General features: G+C 47.0%; 1 protein-coding gene across 3 annotated transcripts in view; it reads right to left on the bottom strand.

Moving 5' to 3' along the window:
* Nucleotides 1-24,265, bottom strand: part of ELL (elongation factor for RNA polymerase II) — a 388,638-nt gene that overhangs the window by 78,608 nt on the left and 285,765 nt on the right. For all 3 annotated transcript variants that reach the window (XM_063914738.1, XM_063914737.1, XM_063914739.1), the window contains 2 exons: nt 14,451-14,575; nt 8,282-8,381 (listed from right to left, as the gene is read on the bottom strand). In XM_063914738.1, the coding sequence (XP_063770808.1) occupies nt 8,282-8,381; nt 14,451-14,575 (225 nt within the window). The remainder of the gene's footprint in view (nt 1-8,281; nt 8,382-14,450; nt 14,576-24,265) is intronic.

Raw genomic sequence — 24,265 nt, 5'->3', positions numbered from 1 at the left:
GGCAGCAGTTTCGACATTGGGTGCGTAAACATTCACTAACGTATACTTATTACCCCAAACTTCCACATCTAAAATTAAATAGCGCCCCTGTGGGTCAACAATAGAGTTCAAAATAGTGTATTGTAAATGTTTACTAAATAGGATCGCAACCCCCCTGGTTTTTCGTGTGTTGTCAGCGGAAATACAGTCATCTAACCAAGGTGCCCGAAGAGCAGAGGAGGCGGCCGACATCCAGTGGGTCTCTTGGAGAAATATAATCTGGGGCCTAAACCTTTTTAAATGTGTAAGAACCCTTTTACGTTTAATCGGGGAGTTAAGGCCGCCCACATTCCAGGACAGAATCTTAAAAAAGGCATCCGAGGAGGAGGATCCTGTACCGAAGTCCGTCATGAGTCAGTTAACCTACACCCACCTGAGGGTGGCAATCCAGAAGGAACACTACATCACACAGTTGCCCTCCTCCGTCCCAGCGAGCGGAGAGGGACAATCCGAACCACAGTGAACCTTAGAGCTCCTCAACTGATCTGGAGAGGGAGGCATGGCACGGGCAAAACAAAAAGAAAAAAAAAAAAAAAAACACACATTGCTTCACAGAACAATTTTTACATTTTCCAAACCAAACTAGTAACAGCGCAAGTGCTAAACCATCCGGTAGCACTGGCGAGGAACACATCAATAATAACTGTAGTAATTGATTTAAAGTAAAATTAATTTAAGCTGAGCAGCGGATAATGAGACCAAAGCCTCATTCATGTGTATATTAACAACTCAGTATATAAGGTAGGGAATACCAAAATATCTAGAATTCCGCAACGCAGACGAGGACCACAACAATAATAGATATTTCATTGAAGGTTAAGCTGGTTGGCTGAGTACGGGACTTATGGTCTCCTAAGTGTTGAAGATAAGCCAACCCAAGGCAGTAAACCTGTTGTAGAGCAATAACTAAGACTTGCGTTACGGGTTCTCAGGAGTCAACATACGTGTGACGTGGGATTTGGCAGTAACTGGATCAGCAAATAGTAGCGTGCGGCCATTGTCATGCAACCTCAACTTAGCTGGATACATCAACGCAAATTTAGTATTGCTCTCGTGAAGCATCCTGCAAACATCAGAAAACTCTCTCCTCTTTTGCGCAACAGAGGCAGAGAAATCCTGAAAGAGTAAAATACGTTTACCATTCACTAGCAGTTGCGGGATTTTCCGGTAAGAGCGCAAAACATGCTCCTTCATGTGGAAATCCATGAATCTTGCAATAACAGGCCGTAGCCTCACATCAACATCAGGGTGAGTGGGACCAATTCTATGCGCTCCCTCAATATGCTTTAGAAATGGAGGATTTGAGATATCTAGAGCTGAGAACAGGTCATTCAGTATAAAATCAGACAACTGCCCGTCCCTGATTGATTCGGGGATGCCCACGAAGCGCAAATTCGATCTCCTATCCCTGTTCTCAAGATCATCTATTTTTGCCTGCAGAGCAGAGCAGTAAGGGACGAATCTTGGGTGGCAGTGGATCGTTGGAGTGTATGTAGCTGATCTTCCCCATCACTAACCCTTTGCTCTAAGGAGTTTATCCGTGAGGTGTTCTGATCAATCTTTGTAAGTGTGGAATCTAGTAGTGTTTGTATTTGTTCCAATCTTTTATCAATTAACGGTATATTTTCAAGTTTCTTATCAATTTGAGGCATGAGGAGTCGAGAGATCTCCTGTGACATATGTAATAAAGAGGGCTGGTCAGGCAGAGCCTCTGTTTCTTGAGGCCGAGCCTGGGGATTGCCCACACCTGGAGGACAGGGGGGGTTAAGTTTCCCCGCTGTGTTTTTATTTTTACTCATTCTTGTAGTCACTGAGGATTGAGAAGGTCTAACCACTGGAGTCCTATGGACGTATTTGTCCATCACCCGGTCGTCAGACCGTTAAACATAAAGGGTAGCAGGCCCTGATGTGAATGCACGGTGGTATATGATAATAAAACACCTCACGTAAGAGCTCAAGTTAGAAGATATGTCAGAGCTACTCAGCGAAAAAAAAAAATCAAAACATCAGTTTACATAATAAGCATAACAAGGCACGCCATAATCATGACGTTGCGGATCCATCTGATGGAAATTAAACTCAAAGCAGTACCATAGCTTGCTGAATATAAGTAATCCTGTGAAAGTGACCAGAAATTGCACAGCACAGCAGAAACCTACAATATGCTAAAGTAATAACGATTTTCAGGCCTATGCAGTAAATCTATGGAACAATTAGAAGCGACAATGACTACGTTAGCAATAACAGAGGTTATTCAGGATAAGGACCTCTGCAGCGTGTATTCAACAGCAGAGGAATTGCGCCGGTAAAGTTATATTGTACCACTGCAAGCAGGCACCAGTGGAGGCCAAGATATATTCTTGTGAAAATAAACATCAATTGCACAAGACAAACAACCGTATCAGTGCGAGAAGGAAAATAACAAAATGTTTCTGAACATTCTGCTAGTAGATAATCACTAATTGATATTATAACCTAGCAGAGAATTGAACACTGATACATCTCAAACCTAGACTATGGAACAGATCTGATCTCTGGGAGGCAAGGTAAAATAGTGGTGCCGGCTATAGCAGTACAGGTGGGCAATCAGGAGAGGAGAGCCAGAGGTAAGAGAAGGAGGCAAACAGGAGGAAAAAGAAATTTGTAGATAAGAAACAGGAGAGAGAGAGGCAGAGTCCAGGCTGGTTATAAGAAAGAGAGTCACAGTGGTGCTCCAGGAGTGGTGCAGTCCCAACCGCAGGGCCTAGCAGTCAGTGATCCGGAGTCTTCCTGGTGTCATAAAGTCACTGCATCATACATTAAACCGTCTACTGTGGCAGAGAGTGAGTAAAGACGGTCCCCTTATCCGGGTTGCAGTCACTCCAGGAGAGTTTCGGCACAGACCTCACCACCTCAGGAATATGGAATGGTGTATCGCCCACTTCAGCAGTCCCCTGCCGCCACGCAGAACCAGCAGAGAGTTAGGCGTTTCCGGCAAACGGGCCGTCACCACAAAGGCCTCAGGTGTCAGGGCCACAGGGCGTGGGGAAGAAGGGGACAAATAGGGGGCCCAAGGGTAACGTTAGGGACTCAGCAGCCACCCCCCCCCCTCCCCCCCCGAGAGTAAAGGATGCAAGCCTCTCACCACCTTCATAAACCCTCAGCTCAGAGTACACTGGAGCCCGATGGCGTCCGGGGTCTTTCAGCGCCATTCACCCAGGGTCAGTCTCGTCCGCCGCACCGCTCACCCCACCGGAGATCCTCGCACAACCAGACGGGTATGGATAGAAGGAGCCAGGTTACAAGCAGGGACCACAGCGGCAGAGGTCGTCTCTCCTCCGGCGCTGCGTCGCAGCCAGCAGCAGGAAGCACGCTATGTCCCCGCGGCGGTCAGACGGATGGTCACAGCGGAACCGGAGCTGCGAGGGTGTTGTACCGCTCCACGTGTCCGGGGTCTTTCAGCGTCACTCACCCAGGGTCAGTCTCGTCCGCCGCACCGCTCACCCCGCCGGAGATCTCCGCACAGCCAGACGGGTATGGATAGAGGGAGCCGGGTCACAAGCAGGGACCACAGCAGCAGAGGTAGTCTCTCCTCCGGCGTTGCGTCGCAGCCAGCACGCTATGTCCCCGCGGCAGTCAGCCGGATGGTCACAGGGGAGCCGGAGCTCTGAGGGTGCTGTATCGCTCCACTTAGCCATCCAATGCAGGGAACACTACCGAGAGGCGGCAGGTAAGGGGGGATCCCCACGAGGGTAGGCAACGTAGAGGCTGGAAAGATAGGCTCGGGGTCAGTCAGCCCGTTTTCGCGCCGAGTGCATGGCGGTCATGAATGCAGTCTTGTTGAGGGCCGGCTACCAGGGGCATACAGTCTCGCTTTGGTACTTGCAGGGTATCCCCAAGTGTAGTATGATGTGGGGAACAATCCTGAGAGCCTCCTAGGAAAATATAGTGGAGATATCAGGAGGATGTCCTTGGATTAGTAGCCTGCAAGACAGAGCTCATCTAAAAAGCAGCCATGCTGGATGGCCCGCCCACCGGAAGTCTAAGTATAGGTTTAAGGATTTTAAATTCAAAATGGGCCTGACCGAACCGTCCGGTTTCGGGACTACAAACAGGGTTGAGTAATACCCCATACCTTGCTGCAGCAGGGGGACTTTGACCACCACTTGTTGAAGACACAATTTTTGAATCGCATTTAACACTATCTCCCTCTCTGGGGGAGAAGCCGGTAGGGCCGATTTGAAAAACCGGCGAGGAGGTACCTCTTCGAATTCCAGCTTGTAACCCTGGGAAACAATATCTATTGCGCAGGGATCCACCTGTGAGTGAACCCAAACGTGGCTGAAAAGTCGAAGACGTGCCCCCACTGGGGCGGACTCCCTCAGCGGAGCCCCAGCGTCATGCGGAGGATTTTGTAGAGGCTGGGGAGGACTACTGCTCCTGGGAACTAGCTGTGGTTGGCAGCTTTTTCCCCTTACCCTTACCTCTGGCAAGAAAGGAAGAACCTCGCACTCTCTTGGGTTTATACGACCGAAAGGACTGCATCTGATAATGTGGTGCTTTCTTAGGCTGTGAGGAAACATAAGGATAAAAAGTTTATTTACCTGCCGTAGCCGTGGAAACAAGGTCCATGAGACCTTCCCCAAACAATTACTCACCCTTGTAAGGTAAAACCTCCATATGCCTCTTCGAGTCGGCATCGCCCGTCCATTGTCGGGTCCATAGGGCTCGTCTAGCCGAAATGGCCATAGCGTTGGCTCTGGAACCCAGTAGGCCAATGTCTCTCTGAGCATCCCTCATATATAGAACAGCATCTTTAATATGACCCAGGGTCAATAAAATGTTTTCCTTATCTAGCGTATCTATATCAGCAGATAAGGTATTTGTCCACGCTGCTATTGCGCTACAAACCCAAGCCGACCCTATCGCCGGTCTGAGTAAGGTATCAGTATGCGTGTAAATAGACTTCAAGGTAGTCTCCTGCCTGCGATCAGCAGGATCCTTGAGGGTTGCCGTATTCTGAGATGGCAGCGCTACCTTTTTGGATAAGCGGGTCAATGCTTTATCCACCCTCGGTGAGGATTCCCACCGTATCCTGTCCTTAGTCGGGAAAGGATACACCATAAGAATCCTTTTGGGAATCTGCAGTTTTTTGTCTGGAGATTCCCAAGCCTTTTCAAATACTGTAATTCGTTCAGTTCATGAGATGTGGGAAAGGTTACCTCAGGTTTTTTATCCTTATACATGCGCATCCTCGTGTCAGGTACAGAGGGTTCATCCGTGATATGCAACACCTCTTTTATAGCAATAATCATATAATGAATACTTTTAGCCAATTTTGGCTGCAACTTTGCATCATCGTAGTCGACACTGGAGTCAGAAACCGTGTCGGTATCAGTGTCTACTATTTGGAATAGTGGGCGCTTTTGAGACCCAGAAGGTCCCTGCGACATAGTGAAAGGCAGGGCTAGACTCTCTGTACATTCCCTGGACTCAGCTTTGTCCAACCTTTTGTGCAATAAATTCACATTTGCATTTAAAACATTCCACATATCCAACCAGTCAGGTGTCGGCATTGCCGACGGAGACACCACACTCATTTGCTCCACCTCCTCCCTAGAAGAGCCGTCCGCTTCAGACATGCCGACACACGCATACCGATAGCGCTTTTAATACATATATATATATATATATATATATATAAATATAAAACACTGTGCCAAATTTATGTGCCCCCCCCCTTCTTTCAAACCCTCTGTCACCGTGTTCAGCAGGGGAGAGTCCGGGGAGCCAGCTTCTCAGCGGTGTGCTGTGGAGAAAATGGCGCTAATGAGTGCTGAGGATCAAGCTCCGCCCCCTCAGCGGCGGGCTTCGGTCCCACTTGATTTCTTTTAAAAACTGGCGGGGGATCTCTTATACATAGTGTAGAACCCATATATGCCCTGATTTTGCCAGACCAAAGGTTTAATTGCTGCCCAGGGCGCCCCCCCTGCGCCCTTACAGTGCCTGCCGTGTGTGTGTTGTGCGGGAGCAATGGCGCGCAGCGTTATCTTCTCATACTCTTCCGGCTCTGCGAGGACGGCGGCGCGGCTCCGGGACGAACAGCTAGGAGAGACCTGCGTTCCGACTCCCTCTGGAGCTAATGGTGTCCAGTAGCCTAAGAAGCAGAGCCTAGCAGTTAAGTAGGTCTGCTTCTCTCCTCTCAGTCCCTCGATGCAGGGAGCCTGTTTCCAGCAGGCTCCCTGAAAATAAAAAAAACTAACAAAATTTATTTCTTTCAGGAAACTCAGGAGAGCTTCCTGTAATGCACCCAGTCTCCTCTGGGCACAGTATCAAACTGAGGTCTGGAGGAGGGGCATAGAGGGAGGAGCAAGTGCACACCCATATCTAAAGTTCTTTTTAGTGCCCATGTCTCCTGCGGAGCCAGTCTATTCCCCATGGTCCTTGCGGAGTCCCCAGCATCCTCTAGGACTTAAGAGATAAATAAAAATCAAACCTTTAATGAGCTAACAATTTTTTTTTGTTTTATACTGCTAATTTAACGCAATGCCCTACTTATACACTGAGCAGTTCACACTCCAGTTGCTCAGAAAGGTGGACTGCTAATTTAAGCAAACATCACTAGGGATATTATTCACAAAACGTCCACCTTCATTTTATTTCTATCTGGTTGCTGTCATATTTATTGGTTTGAAAGCACGAAGGCTAGTTGAAAGGCATCTACATTTATGCATAAATACAGGATTATAATAATTATGACAAATCTAATATACAAGTTCTAATACACAAGTGCAACAAACATAGTGAAGAACTGGTTTACATAACATCAGGTTGCTGCTTTGGCCTGGCCAGTCCCTTGGTATTACCCAATAGAAAATTAGTGGATATGAGATTTCAAAAAAGCAGCCCACACCAAAAAAACTCAGCCTGGAATCAAATCATATCGCAGTCTCTACTGGAGATCTGTTTAGTCATTGCCTAAGCGCTACACTAAAAGTCCATGGGCTGGTTGAGGTCTCACTTTATCCTTCTTCTATATACACAGTACATGCTACAAAAATGAATGCTATACTGACCAAAGCAGGTGGGAATAGGTGTTTCATTGAAAACTAATTGACCGTTTTCTGAATTAGTCTCACATTTATGTAAAAAAAAAATCAAGATACCCATCACATAAAAATAAGGAAGTCCTCACAGAATAGTCCCTAAATAGAACATAACTTATGTAGCCTCAATGCAAGCTGCTGCACATTGCTCTCTAAAAGTACAAAAAAGCACGATGTGCTAGTTATGCAATACTTTTGCCCACTACTGTACATAAGTGAATGGAATGGAGAACATGAAGGCAAGTAGTACAGCTCAGCTGGGTAGGAAGGTCACTTCATATAACCAACTTTATGGGAAAGGGGGGGTGATTCAATTAGCTGTAATAATTGAGCCCCCGAGGACAATCCAATTAACCGCAAAAGCTGGCACTCGTTGGTGATTTTTTTTCACTGCCAGAGGCATCTACAAAACATGCAGCAAAATTGGAAAAATACTGTGAAACAGCAGAAATCCTTGGTGACTTCTAACCATCTTAAATATTACAGTATGGGAACAGGATGTACATTATATATTGAAAAAGGCAAAAATACCCACAGTTCACAGTATTACAAAGATACTTTCAATCAAGAACAGTCCTACACTGAAGCTTACAAACTAATATAGTAGTATCCAAACCCGAAAATGAAGGACAAATTCCAGGTAAGACACTCACTGATGAAAATGCTAATACGGTACTCCATACTGCCAACTGTGAAATACCAGTTCAGCCCAGGCTGGGAAACAGGAAGTTTAATACCAGTAATTGCAAGAAAGATCAACTAGACAAACGGATTACTTTTTTCACTGGGTGGCCAGTGTGAAGAACATTCTTTGTATGCCTATAACTACTGAACATAAAAATTCTGACAATTAATAATTACAGTATAAACCTTTACACTGGTTTACAAAAGATTAGGGAGACTGCATAAGAGACTTGCTTTAAGCAGTTCTAGCAACCATGTCATAAGCCAGATCAGCCAGGCAGCACATTTTATAAACACATTTCTATTATTTCTTCAAAAGCAATTTCCTACTGATGCAAGTCAACCAGTGGGTGGTGAAGAAAACAGTAATAGACAGTAGTTACGCTAAATTGCTGATCTACATGAACAGAAAGAAAGCATGGTCAATCTATCCCATACTGAATGCTGGTGCTGTACAGGCTAGAATCACTTACCTGAGGGAGTGGGGATGAGGAATTCACATTGTCTTTAGGGGGGCTCAGAGGAGCATTATCTCCAGCCGGTCCACTTAGATTCTGTGGTTGGCAGAGTTTCCTAAGACAACAAAGAACATCATAGCACTCAAAGGAGAAATATTGAAACAAAGCAAAAATAAGAATTTACTTACCGATAATTCTATTTCTCGTAGTCCGTAGTGGATGCTGGGAACTCCGTAAGGACCATGGGGAATAGCGGCTCCGCAGGAGACTGGGCACAAAAGTAAAGCTTTAGGACTACCTGGTGTGCACTGGCTCCTCCCCCTATGACCCTCCTCCAAGCCTCAGTTAGGATACTGTGCCCGGACGAGCGTACACAATAAGGAAGGATTTTGAATCCCGGGTAAGACTCATACCAGCCACACCAATCACACCGTATAACCTGTGATCTGAACCCAGTTAACAGCATGATAACAGAGGAGCCTCTGGAAGGATGGCTCACAACAATAATAACCCGATTTTTGTAACAATAACTATGTACAAGTATTGCAGACAATCCGCACTTGGGATGGGCGCCCAGCATCCACTACGGACTACGAGAAATAGAATTATCGGTAAGTAAATTCTTATTTTCTCTGACGTCCTAGTGGATGCTGGGAACTCCGTAAGGACCATGGGGATTATACCAAAGCTCCCAAACGGGCGGGAGAGTGCGGATGACTCTGCAGCACCGAATGAGAGAACTCCAGGTCCTCCTCAGCAAGGGTATCAAATTTGTAGAATTTAGCAAACGTGTTTGCCCCTGACCAAGTAGCTGCTCGGCAAAGTTGTAACGCCGAGACCCCTCGGGCAGCCGCCCAAGATGAGCCCACCTTCCTTGTGGAATGGGCTTTTACAGATTTTGGCTGTGGCAGGCCTGCCACAGAATGTGCAAGCTTAATTGTACTACAAATCCAACGAGCAATAGTCTGCTTAGAAGCAGGAGCACCCAGCTTGTTGGGTGCATACAGGATAAACAGCGAGTCAGATTTCCTGACTCCAGCCGTCCTGGAAACATATTTTCAAGGCCCTGACTACGTCCAACAACTTGGAGTCCTCAAGTCACTAGTAGCCGCAGGTACCACAATAGGTTGGTTCAGATGGAACACTGAAACCCCTTAGGGAGAAAATGAGGACGATTCCTCAATTCCGCCCTGTCTGAATGGAAGATCAGATAAGGGCTTTTACAGGATAAAGCCCGCCAATTCTGACACGCGCCTGGCCGAGGCCAGGGCCAACCACATGACCACTTTCCATGTGAGGTATTTTAACTCCACAGATTCAAGTGGTTCAAACCAATGTGACTTTAGGAACCCCAAAACTACATTGAGATCCCCAAGGTGCCACTGGAGGCACAAAAGGAGGCTGTATATGCAGTACCCCTTTTACAAACGTCTGAACTTCAGGAACTGAAGCTAGTTCTTTCTGGAAGAAAATTGACAGGGCCGAAATTTGAACCTTAATGGACCCCAATTTTAGGCCCATAGACACTCCTGTTTACAGGAAATGCAGGAATCGACCTAGTTGAAATTCCTCCATCGGGGCCTTACTGGCCTCGCACCACGCAACATATTTTCGCCAAATGCGGTGATAATGCTTTGCGGTTACATCCTTCCTGGCTTGATCAGGGTAGGGATGACTTCATCCGGAATGCCTTATTCCTTCAGGATCCGGCGGTCAACCGTTCTGCCGTCAAACGCAGCCACGGTAAGTCTTGGAATAGACAGGGTCCTTGCTGGAGCAGGTCCCTTCTTAGAGGTAGAGGCCACGGGTCCGCCGTGAGCATCTCTTGAAGTTCCGGGTACCAAGTCCTTCTTAGCCAATCCGGAGCGACGAGTATAGGTCTTATAATTCTCAGTACTTTTGGTATGAGAGGAAGAGGAGGGAACACATACACTGACTGGTACCCCCACGGTGTTACCAGAGCGTCCACAGCTATTGCCTGAGGGTCCCTTGACCTGGCGCAATACCTGTCCAATTTTTTGTTTAGGCGGGACGCCATCATGTCCACCTTTGGTTTTTCCCAATGGTTTACAATCATGTGGAAGACTTCTGGGTGAAGTCCCCACTCTCCCGGGTGGAGGTCGTGCCTGCTGAGGAAGTCTGCTTCCCAGTTGTCCACTCCCGGAATGAACACTGCTGACAATGCTATCACATGATTTTCCGCCCAGCGAAAAATCCTTGCAGCTTCTGCCATTGCCCTCCTGCTTCTTGTGCCGCCCTGTCTGTTTACGTGGGCGACCGCCGTGATGTTTTCCGACTGGATCAGCACCGGCTGACCTTGAAGCAGAGGTCTTGCTTGGCTTAAGGCATTGTAAATGGCCCTTAGCTCCAAAATATTTATGTGAAGTGATGTCTCCAGGCTTGACCACAAGCCCTGGAAATTTCTTCCCTGTGTGACTGCTCCCCAGTCTCGCAGGCTGGCATCCGTGGTCACCAGGACCCAGTCCTGAATGCCGAATCTGCGGCCCTCTAGAAGATGAGCACTCTGCAACCACCACAGGAGAGACACCCTTGTCTTTGGTGACAGTTATCCGCTGATGCATCTGAAGATGCGATCCGGACCATTTGTCCAGCAGGTCCCACTGGAAAGTTCTTGCGTGGAATCTGCCGAATGGAATTGCTTCGTAGGAAGCCACCATTTTCCCCAGGACCCTTATGCACTGATGCACTGACACTTGGCCTGGTTTTAGGAGGTTTCTGAGTAGTTCGGATAACTCCCTGGCTTTCTCCTCCGGGAGAAAACACCTTTTTTTGGACTGTGTCCAGGATCATCCCTAGGAATAGCAGGCGTGTCGTCGGGATCAGCTGCGATTTTGGAATATTGAGAATCCAACCGTGCTGCCGCAGCACTATCTGAGATAGTGCTACACCGACTTCCAACTGTTCTCTGGATCTTGCCCTTATCAGGAGATCGTCCAAGTAAGGGATAACTAACACTCCCTTCTTTCGAAGGAGTATCATCATTTCGGCCATTACCTTGGTAAAGACCCGGGGTGCCGTGGACAATCCAAACGGCAGCGTCTGAAACTGATAGTGACAGTTCTGTACCACAAACCTGAGGTACCCTTGGAGAAGGGTAAATTGGGACATGTAGGTAAGCATCTTTGATGTCCAGAGAGACCATATAGTCCCCTTCTTCCAGGTTTGCAATCACTGCTCTGAGTGACTCCATCTTGAATTTGAACCTTTGTATGTAAGTGTTCAAGGATTTTAGATTTAAAATTGGTCTCACCGAGCCGTCCGGCTTCGGTACCAGAAATAGTGTGGAATAGTACCCCGCAGGAGGGGTACCTTGATTATCACCTGCTGGGAATACAGCCTGTGAATGGCTTGCAATACTGCCTCCCTGTCTGAGGGAGACGTCGGTAAAGCAGACTTTATGAAACGGCGAGGGGGAGACGTCTCGAATTTCTTGAGACGGGCCCCCACCGTGCCTGAGTCCGCTTGTAAAGCCCCAGCGTCATGCTGAGGACTTTGCGGAGGCGGGAGAGGGCTTTTGTTCCTGGGAACTGGCTGTTTGCTGCAGCCTTTTTCCTCTCCCTCTGCCACGGGGCAGAAATGAGGCGCCTTTTGCCCGCTTGCCCTTATGGGGCCGAAAGGACTGCGCCTGATAATACGGCGTCTTCTTAGGTTGAGAAGTTACCTGGGGTAAAAATGTGGATTTTCCAGCAGTTGCCGTGGCTACCAGGTCTGATAGACCTACCCCAAATAACTCCTCCCCCTTATAAGGCAATACTTCCATGTGCCTTTTAGAATCCGCATCACCTGACCACTGCCGCGTCCATAAACCTCTTCTTGCAGAAATGGACAGCGCGCTAACTCTTGATGCCAGTCGGCAAATATCCCTCTGTGCATCACGCATATATAAAAATGCATCTTTCAAATGCTCTATAGTCAGTAATATACTGTCCCTATCTAGGGTATCAATATTTTCCGTCAGGGAATCCGACCACGCCACGCCCGCACTGCACATCCAGGCTGAGGCGATTGCTGGTCGCAGTATAACACCCGTGTGAGTGTATACACATTTTAGGATATTCTCCTGCTTTCTATCGGCAGGTTCCTTTAGGGCGGCCGTATCAGGAGAGGGTAGTGCTACCTGTTTTAGACAAGCGTGTGAGCGCTTTATCCACCCTAGGGGGTGTTTCCCAACGTGCCCTATCCTCTGGCGGGAAAGGGTATGATGCCAATAACCTTTTAGGAATTATCAGTTTTTTATCGGGGGAAACCCACGCCTCATCACACACTTCATTTAATTCATCGGATACAGGAAAAACTACAGGCAGTTTTTTCTCACCAAACATAATACCCTTTTTAGTGGTACTTGTATTATCAGAAATATGCAATACATTTTTCATTGCTGCAATCATGTAACGTATGGCCCTACTGGAAGTCACGTTTGTCTCCTCATCATCGACACTGGAGTCAGTATCCGTGTCTGTGTCTGCCATTTGAGGTAACGGGCGTTTTAAAGCCCCTGATGGCGTTTGAGACCCCTGGACAGGCACAAGCTGAGTAGCCGGCTGTCTCATGTCGTCAACTGTCTTTCGTAAAAAACTGACACTGTCACGCAATTTTCCTTCCATAAGCTCAGCCACTCAGGTGTCGACTCCCTAGGGGGTGACAACTCTATAATAGTCAATTGCTCCGCCTCCATCTCATTTTCCTCCTCAAACATGTCGACACAATCGTACCGACACACCGCACACACACAGGGAATGCTCTGATAGAGGACAGGACCCCACTAGCCCTTTGGGGAGACAGAGGGAGAGTATGCCAGCACACACCAGAGCGCTATATATAGACAGGAATACCACTATAAAACGTGCTTTTCCCTTTATAGCTGCTGTTAGTATTAAAACTGCGCCAAATTAGTGCCCCCCTCTCTTTTTTACTTTTTTCTGTAGTGCAGGACTGCAGGGGAGAGTCAGGGAGACGTCCTTCCAGCGGAGCTGTGATGGAAAATGGCGCCCGTGTGCTGAGGAGATAGGCTCCGCCCCCTTCTCGGCGGCCTTTTCTCCCGCTTTTTGGTGAGTTCTGGCAGGGGTTAAAATACATCCATATAGCCCTGGGGGTTATATGTGGTGTATTTATGCCAGCCAAGGTGTTCACATTGCTGCTCAGGGCGCCCCCCCCCCTAGCGCCCTGCACCCTCAGTGACCGAAGTGTGAAGTGTGCCTGAGTAACAATGGCGCACAGCTGCAGTGCTGTGCGCTACCTTGTTGAAGACTGATGTCTTCTGCCGCCGATTTTTCCGGACCTCTTCTTGCTTCTGGCTCTGTAAGGGGGCCGGCGGCGCGGCTCTGGGACCGAGCTCCGAGGCTGGGCCTGTGTTCGGTCCCTCTGGAGCTAATGGTGTCCAGTAGCCTAAGAAGCCCAAGCTGGCTGCAAGCAGGCAGGTTCGCTTCTTCTCCCCTTAGTCCCTCGATGCAGTGAGCCTGTTGCCAGCAGGTCTCACTGAAAATAAAAAACCTAAAACTAAACTTTCACTAAGAAGCTCAGGAGAGCCCCCTAGTGTGCACCCTTCTCGGCCGGGCACAAAAATCTAACTGAGGCTTGGAGGAGGGTCATAGGGGGAGGAGCCAGTGCACACCAGGTAGTCCTAAAGCTTTACTTTTGTGCCCAGTCTCCTGCGGAGCCGCTATTCCCCATGGTCCTTACGGAGTTCCCAGCATCCACTAGGACGTCAAAGAAACAAAGTTTAAAGTTTCATATTTGTGCCATGAATACTTAAAAATTGGTGGTACTGAACTCATTGTCTGATGGGGAATAAGGAGGTTCAAAGCACAGGCTCTTAAAGCTTTGTAGGTCCAGGTTAAGCGTCTTGTTGGCTTCAAGGTAGCAAACGCCCTGTACAGCTTGGCATGACCCAAGAGGTCTGACCACGACTACAGACAAAGGCATGGCCTAATTTACAATAAGGTTTTTGTCCATTTCTGCTTATTAACACTGCTGTGTATTTGGTTTATAAAGGCTGGTGATATAGTTGATCAAGTGCAATCTGCCACATTTCTAAACACAGATGGAAACTAAATCAGGATAGATTTAAACATTACATGTTTTGTAGATATCATGAATTATATACAATAAAGAAAAACTATTTTTATTTAAAACAATCCTCTAGTAGTAAAAACACACAATTTACCGGACAAGTATCCTTTTCAGTAGCTGCTGGTCTCCTTCAGAGTAACCCGGCCAGTCCTTCTGCACCTCCGTGTACATACAGTCTTTCAAGGTATAAGTGCAGTCTTTGGCACTCCGATTTGCCACCTGAAAAATTATGACAAAAACACAAATATGATACGAAAAAAAAAACCTGTAGTTAAGAACAGAACAGGCCTTTCAATATGGAAAAATAACTAACTCACTATACTTTAAAACAGATTTGAAGAACTGTCAATTATTTTAGTTTTTTTGAAGTCACCTGTGGCCAAGCACAAATATACTTAAAACCAGGACCGTTGGGGTGCCATGAGGACCGCGTTTGAGAACCTCTGTGTTATGTTGTTTGCCTGTGCCTTTTAACTGGAGATTAAATATACTGTCAAAATCAAAAGATATCATATTGGGTTAGTCAGTTTCGGCTTGAACGGATTGAAAACAAGCCATTTAAAGCAGAGAGTTTTTTTTTTTTATCCTGCTCACGAGCAGCCTGTGGGTTGACTTCAGGGGAAAACTAAACAGCCCGTGGGATCAATTAACCCTCTAAGGAATATATTCAATAACTGTGGAAAGCTGCCATCTTGTCGGAAAGTTTTAGGTCGGAAGGGGTTCAGACCTATTCATCAGGGCACTGTTTATTCCGACAAGTCGGGAAACCCGACTTGTCGGAATGCACGCCGCCGATCAGCGTGCATTTTCGGAAGCGGGGCCAAACCAGACAGGTTTTAGCCCAGTTTCCGACAAACGCAATTAGACTTGAAAACAAGTTGGATTGAGGTGAGGGGACGGGGAGCGGTGCAGCGGGCTATGGGGATCGGGGATGAGAGGTACCTTGACGGCCGTCCCCGGCCAGGCACTTCTCTCCCTGCAGTGCCTCCCCCCGCCACCACAGACATCACCCTCCGCCGCCCACCGGAAGCTACCACCGCAGCCATTCAGCTCCCCCCGCCGCTGCTGTCAGCGCACCCGGCAGAAGCGCCAGAACAGGACCTCGGGTACGGCTAAATCCGACAGTCGGATTTGGCCATCCATTGAATAGGGGTTGTCGGGTCCATTCCGACAACTGCATGTCGGAATGGACCAGACTCTTATTGAATATACCCCAAAGTCAACATTTTTCTGCAAATCTTTTAGGTTTACTTGAAAATGGTTTTACTTAAAATAGTTAACAGGAATTTGAAAAAGCAGTGTACTAATTTCATAACTGGCACCTGTAAGGCAGAATTAGAAAAATAGAATTCTGTATTTTAATGTAGTAAGAAATAACTTTTTACTAGTTTCCCTACAATCAAGAACCAAATTTTCACATACTATGGTCAATTCAATTAGAGGTCGGATCCTGAGAGCCCCTCATTGCTGGGAATTTGCACAGCGAACTGCTTTGCAATTCAATTCCAAACTTGCATTGCTTATTCCCATCAAATTCATGTTCTCATGTGTAGCAAACTGCAGCTTTTTTCCAATACAAGTTCAGTTGTGCTCCGTATATAGACTTAAATCGCACACAATATCCAAATATCGCTTTTCAAAATAATTCATCAGTCTCTTGGTATGTGCTAATCACACTGAGTTGTGACAAAGACATTTTTTTTTTTTGGGGGGGGGGGGACTGGCAGAGATGCACAGGTTCTGGTAGCTCACTTGTGCCAGACATGTCATGTTGCATGGCGTACTGAGGCTAGACGTACGAGGAGATATCTGTAGGTTTTTTGGGGGGAACTTATTTTTTTTCTTAAAAATTTTTATTTGAGAACTGCACACGTTATACAACAGAGTGCATGTCATACAGAAAACATGAACAGTAAGAATGTAAGGTACAATTTGGGGAACTTTTGAAATCTTGCATACACATCACAGACGGGATGCAGTCAGTTTCCCTCCAACCAAAATCCCGACACCAATTGACTGATGGTCAAAATCCCGACAAGGTCAAAATCCCGACATGGACAAAATACCGACATTTAAAATACCGACAAGGTCAAAATACAGACATGAGTTTTTCATGATTTTTTTCATTGAAACAGACTTGTTCATACTTTACCATACCGCCATGCGAGGGGACGCGGTACACTTTATATGGTGTCCATGTTGACTTATGTCGACATACACAAAAAAACTGCATGTCGGTATTTTGACCTGTCGGCATTTTACATGGAGGTATTTTAAATGTCAGTATTTTGTCCATGTCGGGATTTTGACCATCGGTCAATTGGTGTCGGGATTTTGAACGTCGGGATTTTGATTGGAGGTATTTCATACCGATCCCTCACAGACACTGTATCCAACTTTAATCTGACACCTTTTAATAACATTGAATACTTTCCTTATGATGACTAAGCCTTCTATATTGTTCCGCTACCCTTGTTGACACTTTTTTGGATCTAGGAGGATTTCCCCATTTTCTTATGCACTTCTGCCAGGTTACATATACTGTAGAATATTGAACCTTGCATATCACAAGTGCATATATTGCCACATTCTACGCAAGTTCTTTGATGCAAGATTTGCTAATGCCATGGAACCTGCTGCAGAATTTTGTCTCCCATGTTAAGTGCCCAAAGCCATTCATTTATTTCCTGTGGTGAGACCACGGTAACTCAAAGCCCCAGGTTAGGCTATACAATTACCACCCACGACTAGCCTTCGAAACATAAGGTAACATCGATATCTGTTTGCACCTCAGGGCAGTGCAAGCAGAAATCTGCGTTAAGTGCATCCTTTGGGGTATTAACAGGCTTACCATTGTAAGCCCTGCGGCTAACTGAATTCCCCAGATTGCGTTTTATTGGTATTATAAAGGAAAAATGATGGGAGAATTACATATGTGACCTGGTAACTATGAGAGAAGCAAAGCAGTCAGTTTTGCAAGTGCACCCCACACAGAAAAAGGCATGTCTGGCTTTCTGAAGTCATGGATTAAAGCCAATGCATTAGCAGTGTTCAGCAGCCAATGTATCATGGATATACGAAGACAACTATTTTAATAAATTCACTATTACAGAGCTCATGCTTCATTTAGCAACCACTTTAGAAACACAAAATATATCACTGACAGACATTTTCTTGGCTCTCTAAAATCTCACTGCTATTTACAGTGAGATTTTCATTAATGTAAGTGGAATTAAACACTGCATTTTGGGACAAAAGTATTAATGAAAGAATAAATCAGAAATTGAGCACGTGAATAGTCCAATAGCAGTTACAGTGGAAAAGTGCATGTATTCTAGTTATTCTTCTAGTTGATGAATTGTCAAAGTAAACCACTAAATGGTTAACCCTCAAACATTCTAGCATACAGTAATTAACCCTGTTTAAGAACAACTGCTATTTGTTTTTGGTCTCCATAGGTTTGAAAGGCAGTAAATCTGTCATGCATGTCCTTGTACTCTTGTGACTACCACAAATTGCTAATCTACTCTCACTGACCCTTTATAGCCATACCAAAATCTGCAGATTACGTTGTCTGCCTTCACTACCTTATATCAGATTCATTACCTCCAAAATCTCTATATCTTTGAAATTATCCAGCACATAACAATGGACATAAACTACACGAAGAAATAAACATAAAAAATAAATAAATTGTGGTGCGGCGTCTTTCTTGGGGGTGTGCCTAGCACTTATGGAGGGTGCTGGGCTTACCCTAAATTCTCCCCTTAATATGAATAGATGCCGGGCGCATCTATTAAAGCGTTGGTGATGGGGAACACCAACGTTTGCCACCCACTGGACACTGCTGCCTGTAGGTGGAACAGCACTGGGCAGTCTGCTTTAGCAGGGCGTCACGATTAGGGCAGGGTGCATTTTGCCACTTTAAACCCTGGCAGGGCACCTTGCTAATACAGCCTAGCGTGAACACGAATATATCCTATTTCTCCATATGTACATGGAGTATTCTTTGTCAGATTTCGCCATGCGCTAGAGCCGCTAAGATTAACAAACAGAAACAGGCTGCTTCGAAAACAGATGTAACAATAGCACCAGACTAATCTGAAGATTTCTGCTTTTGATAATTTGCTTTTTATTGCAGCACCCACTTATACAGTAATCACTTCAGGACAAAGCACACTCCGAATGCGCTTTCTCTCACTACACTTCTCACCATGTACCAGCAGAAAAAATGTCTCAGAACATTGCTGCACAAATTTTCATGGCAGACATTGCACCTTTTCAGAAAAAAAGTGGATGTTCGTATTCGCTGTAAAATCACTGCTTCGTAATCCATCTGGGGGATACTGAAGTCTTGACTATAGGTTAGAGGGCTGAGACAGGAGTATAGGCATTAACAAGTTAAAAGAGAAGTTCAGCCTCCCTCTTGCCCATATAACCCACTTCCATTTTCACCATACCTCAGTTTTTGAACAAAGCCGCATTGAGGAAAACTAAATCTTAACTATGAAATATGTAGCCTTTTAACTCCTCTTAAATTGCAATAAACCAGCTAGATAGGTTTTAATCCCCACCACATACACACATAGCATGTCCCCCAGCCTCTGCTGCATACTTGTGGCCTCCGGCATGTCCTCAGATGCGTGAAGTGTCCATTCAGATGAAGCCAGCCAAGTATGGCTGGGATGATGAGCCAACCGCAATGTGTCTGGGAGGAAGGTCAGCATCGCGCCTAAATACAAGTCTCCAGCGGTGGCTGTTAATTGCTAACAGAGCGCCGACAGCATCTAGTCACCAAAGCACCCTGTAGCAGGAAGTGTATCTGGGAATTGTATCTCATTGCTATCCCATAGCACGCTCCGAGTACATAGTGACTCAACAGCTCCTTAAGCGGCATGATCTTTCTTCAGTAGTGCTCAAAAATAAGATTTTACTTACCGATAAATCTATTTCTCGTAGTCCGTAGTGGATGCTGGGGACTCCGTCAGGACCATGGGGAATAGCGGCTCTGCAGGAGACAGGGCACAAAAGTAAAAGCTTTAGGATCAGGTGGTGTGCACTGGCTCCTCCCCCTATGACCCTCCTCCAAGCCTCAGTTAGGATACTGTGCCAGGACGAGCGTACACAATAAGGAAGGATTTTGAATCCCGGGTAAGACTCCTACCAGCCACACCAATCACACTGTACAACCTGTGATCTGAACCCAGTTAACAGCATGATAACAGCGGAGCCTCTGAAAAGATGGCTCACAACAATAATAACCCGATTTTTGTAACAATAACTATGTACAAGTATTGCAGACAATCCGCACTTGGGATGGGCGCCCAGCATCCACTACGGACTACGAGAAATAGATTTATCGGTAAGTAAAATCTTATTTTCTCTGACGTCCTAGTGGATGCTGGGGACTCCGTCAGGACCATGGGGATTATACCAAAGCTCCCAAACGGGCGGGAGAGTGCGGATGACTCTGCAGCACCGAATGAGAGAACTCCAGGTCCTCTTTAGCCAGGGTATCAAATTTGTAGAATTTTACAAACGTGTTCTCCCCCGACCACGTAGCTGCTCGGCAGAGTTGTAATGCCGAGACCCCTCGGGCAGCCGCCCAGGATGAGCCCACCTTCCTTGTGGAATGGGCCTTGACAGATTTAGGCTGTGGCAGGCCTGCCACAGAATGTGCAAGTTGAAATGTGCTACAAATCCAACGAGCAATCGTCTGCTTAGAAGCAAGAGCACCCAGTTTGTTGGGTGCATACAGGATAACAGCGAGTCAGTTTTCCTGACTCCAGCCGTCCTGGAAACCTATATTTTCAGGGCCCTGACAACATCTAGCAACTTGGAGTCCTCCAAGTCCCTAGTAGCCGCAGGTACCACAATAAGCTGGTTCAGGTGAAACGCTGACACCACCTTAGGAAGAAACTGGGGACGAGTCCGCAGTTCTGCCCTGTCCGAATGGACAATCAGATATGGCTTTTGTGAGACAAAGCCGCCAATTCTGACACTCGCCTGGCCGAGGCCAGGGCCAACAGCATGGTCACTTTCCATGTGAGATATTTCAAATCCACAGATTTGAGCGGTTTAAAATGTGATTTGAGGAATCCCAGAACTACGTTGAGATCCCACAGTGCCACTGGAGGCACAAAAAGGGGGTTGTATATGCAATACTCCCTTGACAAACTTCTGGACTTCAGGAACTGAAGCCAATTCTTTCTGGAAGAAAATTTACAGGGCCGAAATTTGAAACTTAATGGACCCCAATTTGAGGCCCATAGACACTCCTGTTTGCAGGAAATGCAGGAATCGACAGTTGAAATTTCTTCGTGGGGCCTTCCTGGCCTCACACCACGCAACATATTTTCGCCACATGTGGTGATAATGTTTTGCGGTCACCTCCTTCCTGGCTTTGACCAGGGTAGGAATGACCTCTTCCGGAATGCCTTTTTCCCTTAGGATCTGGCGTCCAACGCCATGCCGTCAAACGCAGCCGCGGTAAGTCTTGGAACAGACCTGGTACTTGCTGAAGCAAGTCCCTTCTTAGCGGCAGAGGCCATGAGTCCTCTGTGAGCATTTCTTGAAGTTCCGGGTGCCACGTCCTTCTTGGCCAATCCGGAGCCACGAGTATAGTTCTTACTCCTCTACGTCTTATAATTCTCAGTACCTTGGTTATGAGAAGCAGAGGAGGGAACACATACACCGACTGGTACACCCACAGTGTTACCAGAACGTCCACAGATATTGCTTGAGGGTCTCTTGACCTGGCGCAATACCTGTCCAGTTTTTTGTTCAGGCGGGACGCCATCATGTCCACCTTTGGTCTTTCCCAACGGTTCACAATCATGTGGAATACTTCCCGATGAAGTCCCCACTCTCCCGGGTGGAGGTCGTGCCTGCTGAGGAAGTCTGCTTCCCAGTTGTCCACTCCCGGAATGAACACTGCTGACAGTGCTATCACATGATTTTTCGCCCAGCGAAGAATCCTTGCAGTTTCTGCCATTGCCCTCCTGCTTCTTGTGCCGCCCTGTCTGTTTACGTGGGCGACTGCCGTGATGTTGTCCCACTGGATCAATACCGGCTGACCTTGAAGCAGAGGTCTTGCTAAGCTTAGAACATTGTAAATTGCCCTTAGCTCCAGTATATTTATGTGGAGAGAAGTCTCCAGACTTGATCACACTCCCTGGAAATTTTTTCCCTGTGTGACTGCTCCCCAGCCTCTCAGGCTGGCATCCGTGGTCACCAGGACCCAGTCCTGAATGCCGAGTCTGCGGCCCTTTAGTAGATGAGCACTCTGCAGCCACCGCAGAAAAAACACCCTTGTCCTTGGAGACAGGGTTATCCACTGATGCATCTGAAGATGCGATCCGGACCATTTTTCCAACAGATCCCACTGAAAAGTTCTTGCGTGAAATCTACCGAATGGAATCGCTTCGTAAGAAGCCACCATTTTTCCCAGGACCCTTGTGCAATGATGCACTGACACTTTTCCTGGTTTTAGGAGGTTCCTGACTAGCTCGGATAACTCCCTGGCTTTCTTCTCCGGGAGAAACACCTTTTTCTGGACTGTGTCCAGAATCATCCCTAGGAACAGCAGACGTGTCGTCGGAAACAGCTGCGGTTTTGGAATATTTAGAATCCACCCGTGCTGTCGTAGAACTACTTGAGATAGTGCTACTCCGACCTCCAACTGTTCTCTGGACCTTGCCCCTATCAGGAGATCGTCCATTTTCTTTGAAGAAGAATCATCATTTCGGCCATTACCTTGGTAAGGACCCGGGGTGCCGTGGACAATCCAACCGGCAGCGTCTGAAACTGATCGTGACAGTTCTGTACCACGAACCTGAGGTACCCTTGGTGAGAAGGGCAAATTGGGACATGGAGGTAAGCATCCCTGATGTCCCGGGACACCATATAGTCCCCTTCTTCCTGGTTCGCTATCACTGCTCTGAGTGACTCCATCTTGATTTGAACCTTTGTATGTAAGTGTTCAACTATTTCAGATTTAGAATAGGTCTCACCGAGCCGTCTGGCTTCAGTACCACAATATAGTGTGGAATAATACCCCTTTCCTTGTTGTAGGAGGGGTACTTTGATTATCACCTGCTGGGAATACAGCTTGTGAATTGTTTCCACTACTGCCTCCCTGTCGGAGGGAGACGTTGGTAAAGCAGACTTCAGGAACCTGCGAGGGGGAGACGTCTCGAATTTCCAATCTGTACCCCTGGGATACTACTTGTAGGATCCAGGGGTCCACTTGCGAGTGAGCCCACTGCGTGCTGAAACTCTTGAGACGACCCCCCCCACCGCACCTGAGTCCGCTTGTACGGCCCCAGCGTCATGCTGAGGACTTGGCAGAAGCGGTGGAGGGCTTCTGTTTCTGGGAATGGGCTGCCTGCTGCAGTCTTCTTCCCTTTCCTCTATCCCATGGCAGATATGACTGGCCTTTTGCCCGCTTGCCCTTATGGGGACGAAAGGACTGAGGCTGAAAAGACGTTGTCTTTTTCTCCTTTATACGGCAATACTTCCATGTGCCGTTTGGAATCTGCATCACCTGACCACTGTCGTGTCCATAAACAACTTCTGGCAGATATGGACATCGCACTTACTCTTGATGCCAGAGTGCAAATATCCCTCTGTGCATCTCGCATATATAGAAATGCATCCTTTAAATGCTCTATAGTCAATAAAATACTGTCCCTGTCAAGGGTATCAATATTTTCAGTCAGGGAATCCGACCAAGCCACCCCAGCGCTGCACATCCAGGCTGAGGCGATCGCTGGTCGCAGTATAACACCAGTATGTGTGTATATACTTTTTAGGATATTTTCCAGCCTCCTATCAGCTGGCTCCTTGAGGGCGGCCCTATCTGGAGACGGTACCGCCACTTGTTTTGATAAGCGTGTGAGCGCCTTATCCACCCTAAGGGGTGTTTCCCAACGCGCCCTAACTTCTGGCGGGAAAGGGTATACCGCCAATAATTTTCTATCGGGGGAAACCCACGCATCATCACACACTTCATTTAATTTATCGGATTCAGGAAAAACTACAGGTAGTTTTTTCACACTCCACATAATACCCTTTTTTGTGGTACTTGTAGTATCAGAAATATGTAACACCTCCTTCATTGCCCTTAACAAGTAACGTGTGGCCCTAAAGGAAAATACGTTTGTTTCTTCACCGTCGACACTGGAGTCAGTGTCCGTGTCTGTGTCGACCGACTGAGGTAAAAGGACGTTTTAACGCCCCTGACGGTGTTTGAGACGCCTGGACAGGTACTAATTGGTTTGCCGGCCGTCTCATGTCGTCAACCGACCTTGCAGCGTGTTGACATTATCACGTAATTCCTTAAATAAGCCATCCATTCCGGTGTCGACTCCCTAGAGAGTGACATCACCATTACAGGCAATTGCTCCGCCTCCTCACCAACATCGTCCTCATACATGTCGACACACACGTACCGACACACAGCACACACACAGGGAATGCTCTGATAGAGGACAGGACCCCACTAGCCCTTTGGGGAGACAGAGGGAGAGTTTGTCAGCACACACCAAAAACGCTATAATTATACAGGGACAACCTTTATATAAGTGTTTTTCCCTTATAGCATTTTAATATATATAGTCATATCGCCAAATAAGTGCCCCCCCCCTCTGTTTTAACCCTGTTTCTGTAGTGCAGTGCAGGGGAGAGCCTGGGAGCCTTCCCACCAGCATTTCTGTGAGGGAAAATGGCGCTGTGTGCTGAGGAGAATGGGCCCCGCCCCCTTTTCGGTGGGCTTCTTCTCCCGTTTTTCTGAGACCTGGCAGGGGTTAAATACATCCATATAGCCCCCAGGGGCTATATGTGATGTATTTTTAGCCAGAATAAGGTACTATCATTGCTGCCCAGGGCGCCCCCCCCCAGCGCCCTGCA

The sequence above is a fragment of the Pseudophryne corroboree genome, chromosome 1 (genome assembly GCF_028390025.1).
Source record: "Pseudophryne corroboree isolate aPseCor3 chromosome 1, aPseCor3.hap2, whole genome shotgun sequence".
Lineage (NCBI taxonomy): Eukaryota > Metazoa > Chordata > Amphibia > Anura > Myobatrachidae > Pseudophryne > Pseudophryne corroboree.
The sequence above is the reverse complement of the archived record's forward strand: the minus strand, read 5'-3'. Positions and strand labels throughout refer to the sequence as shown.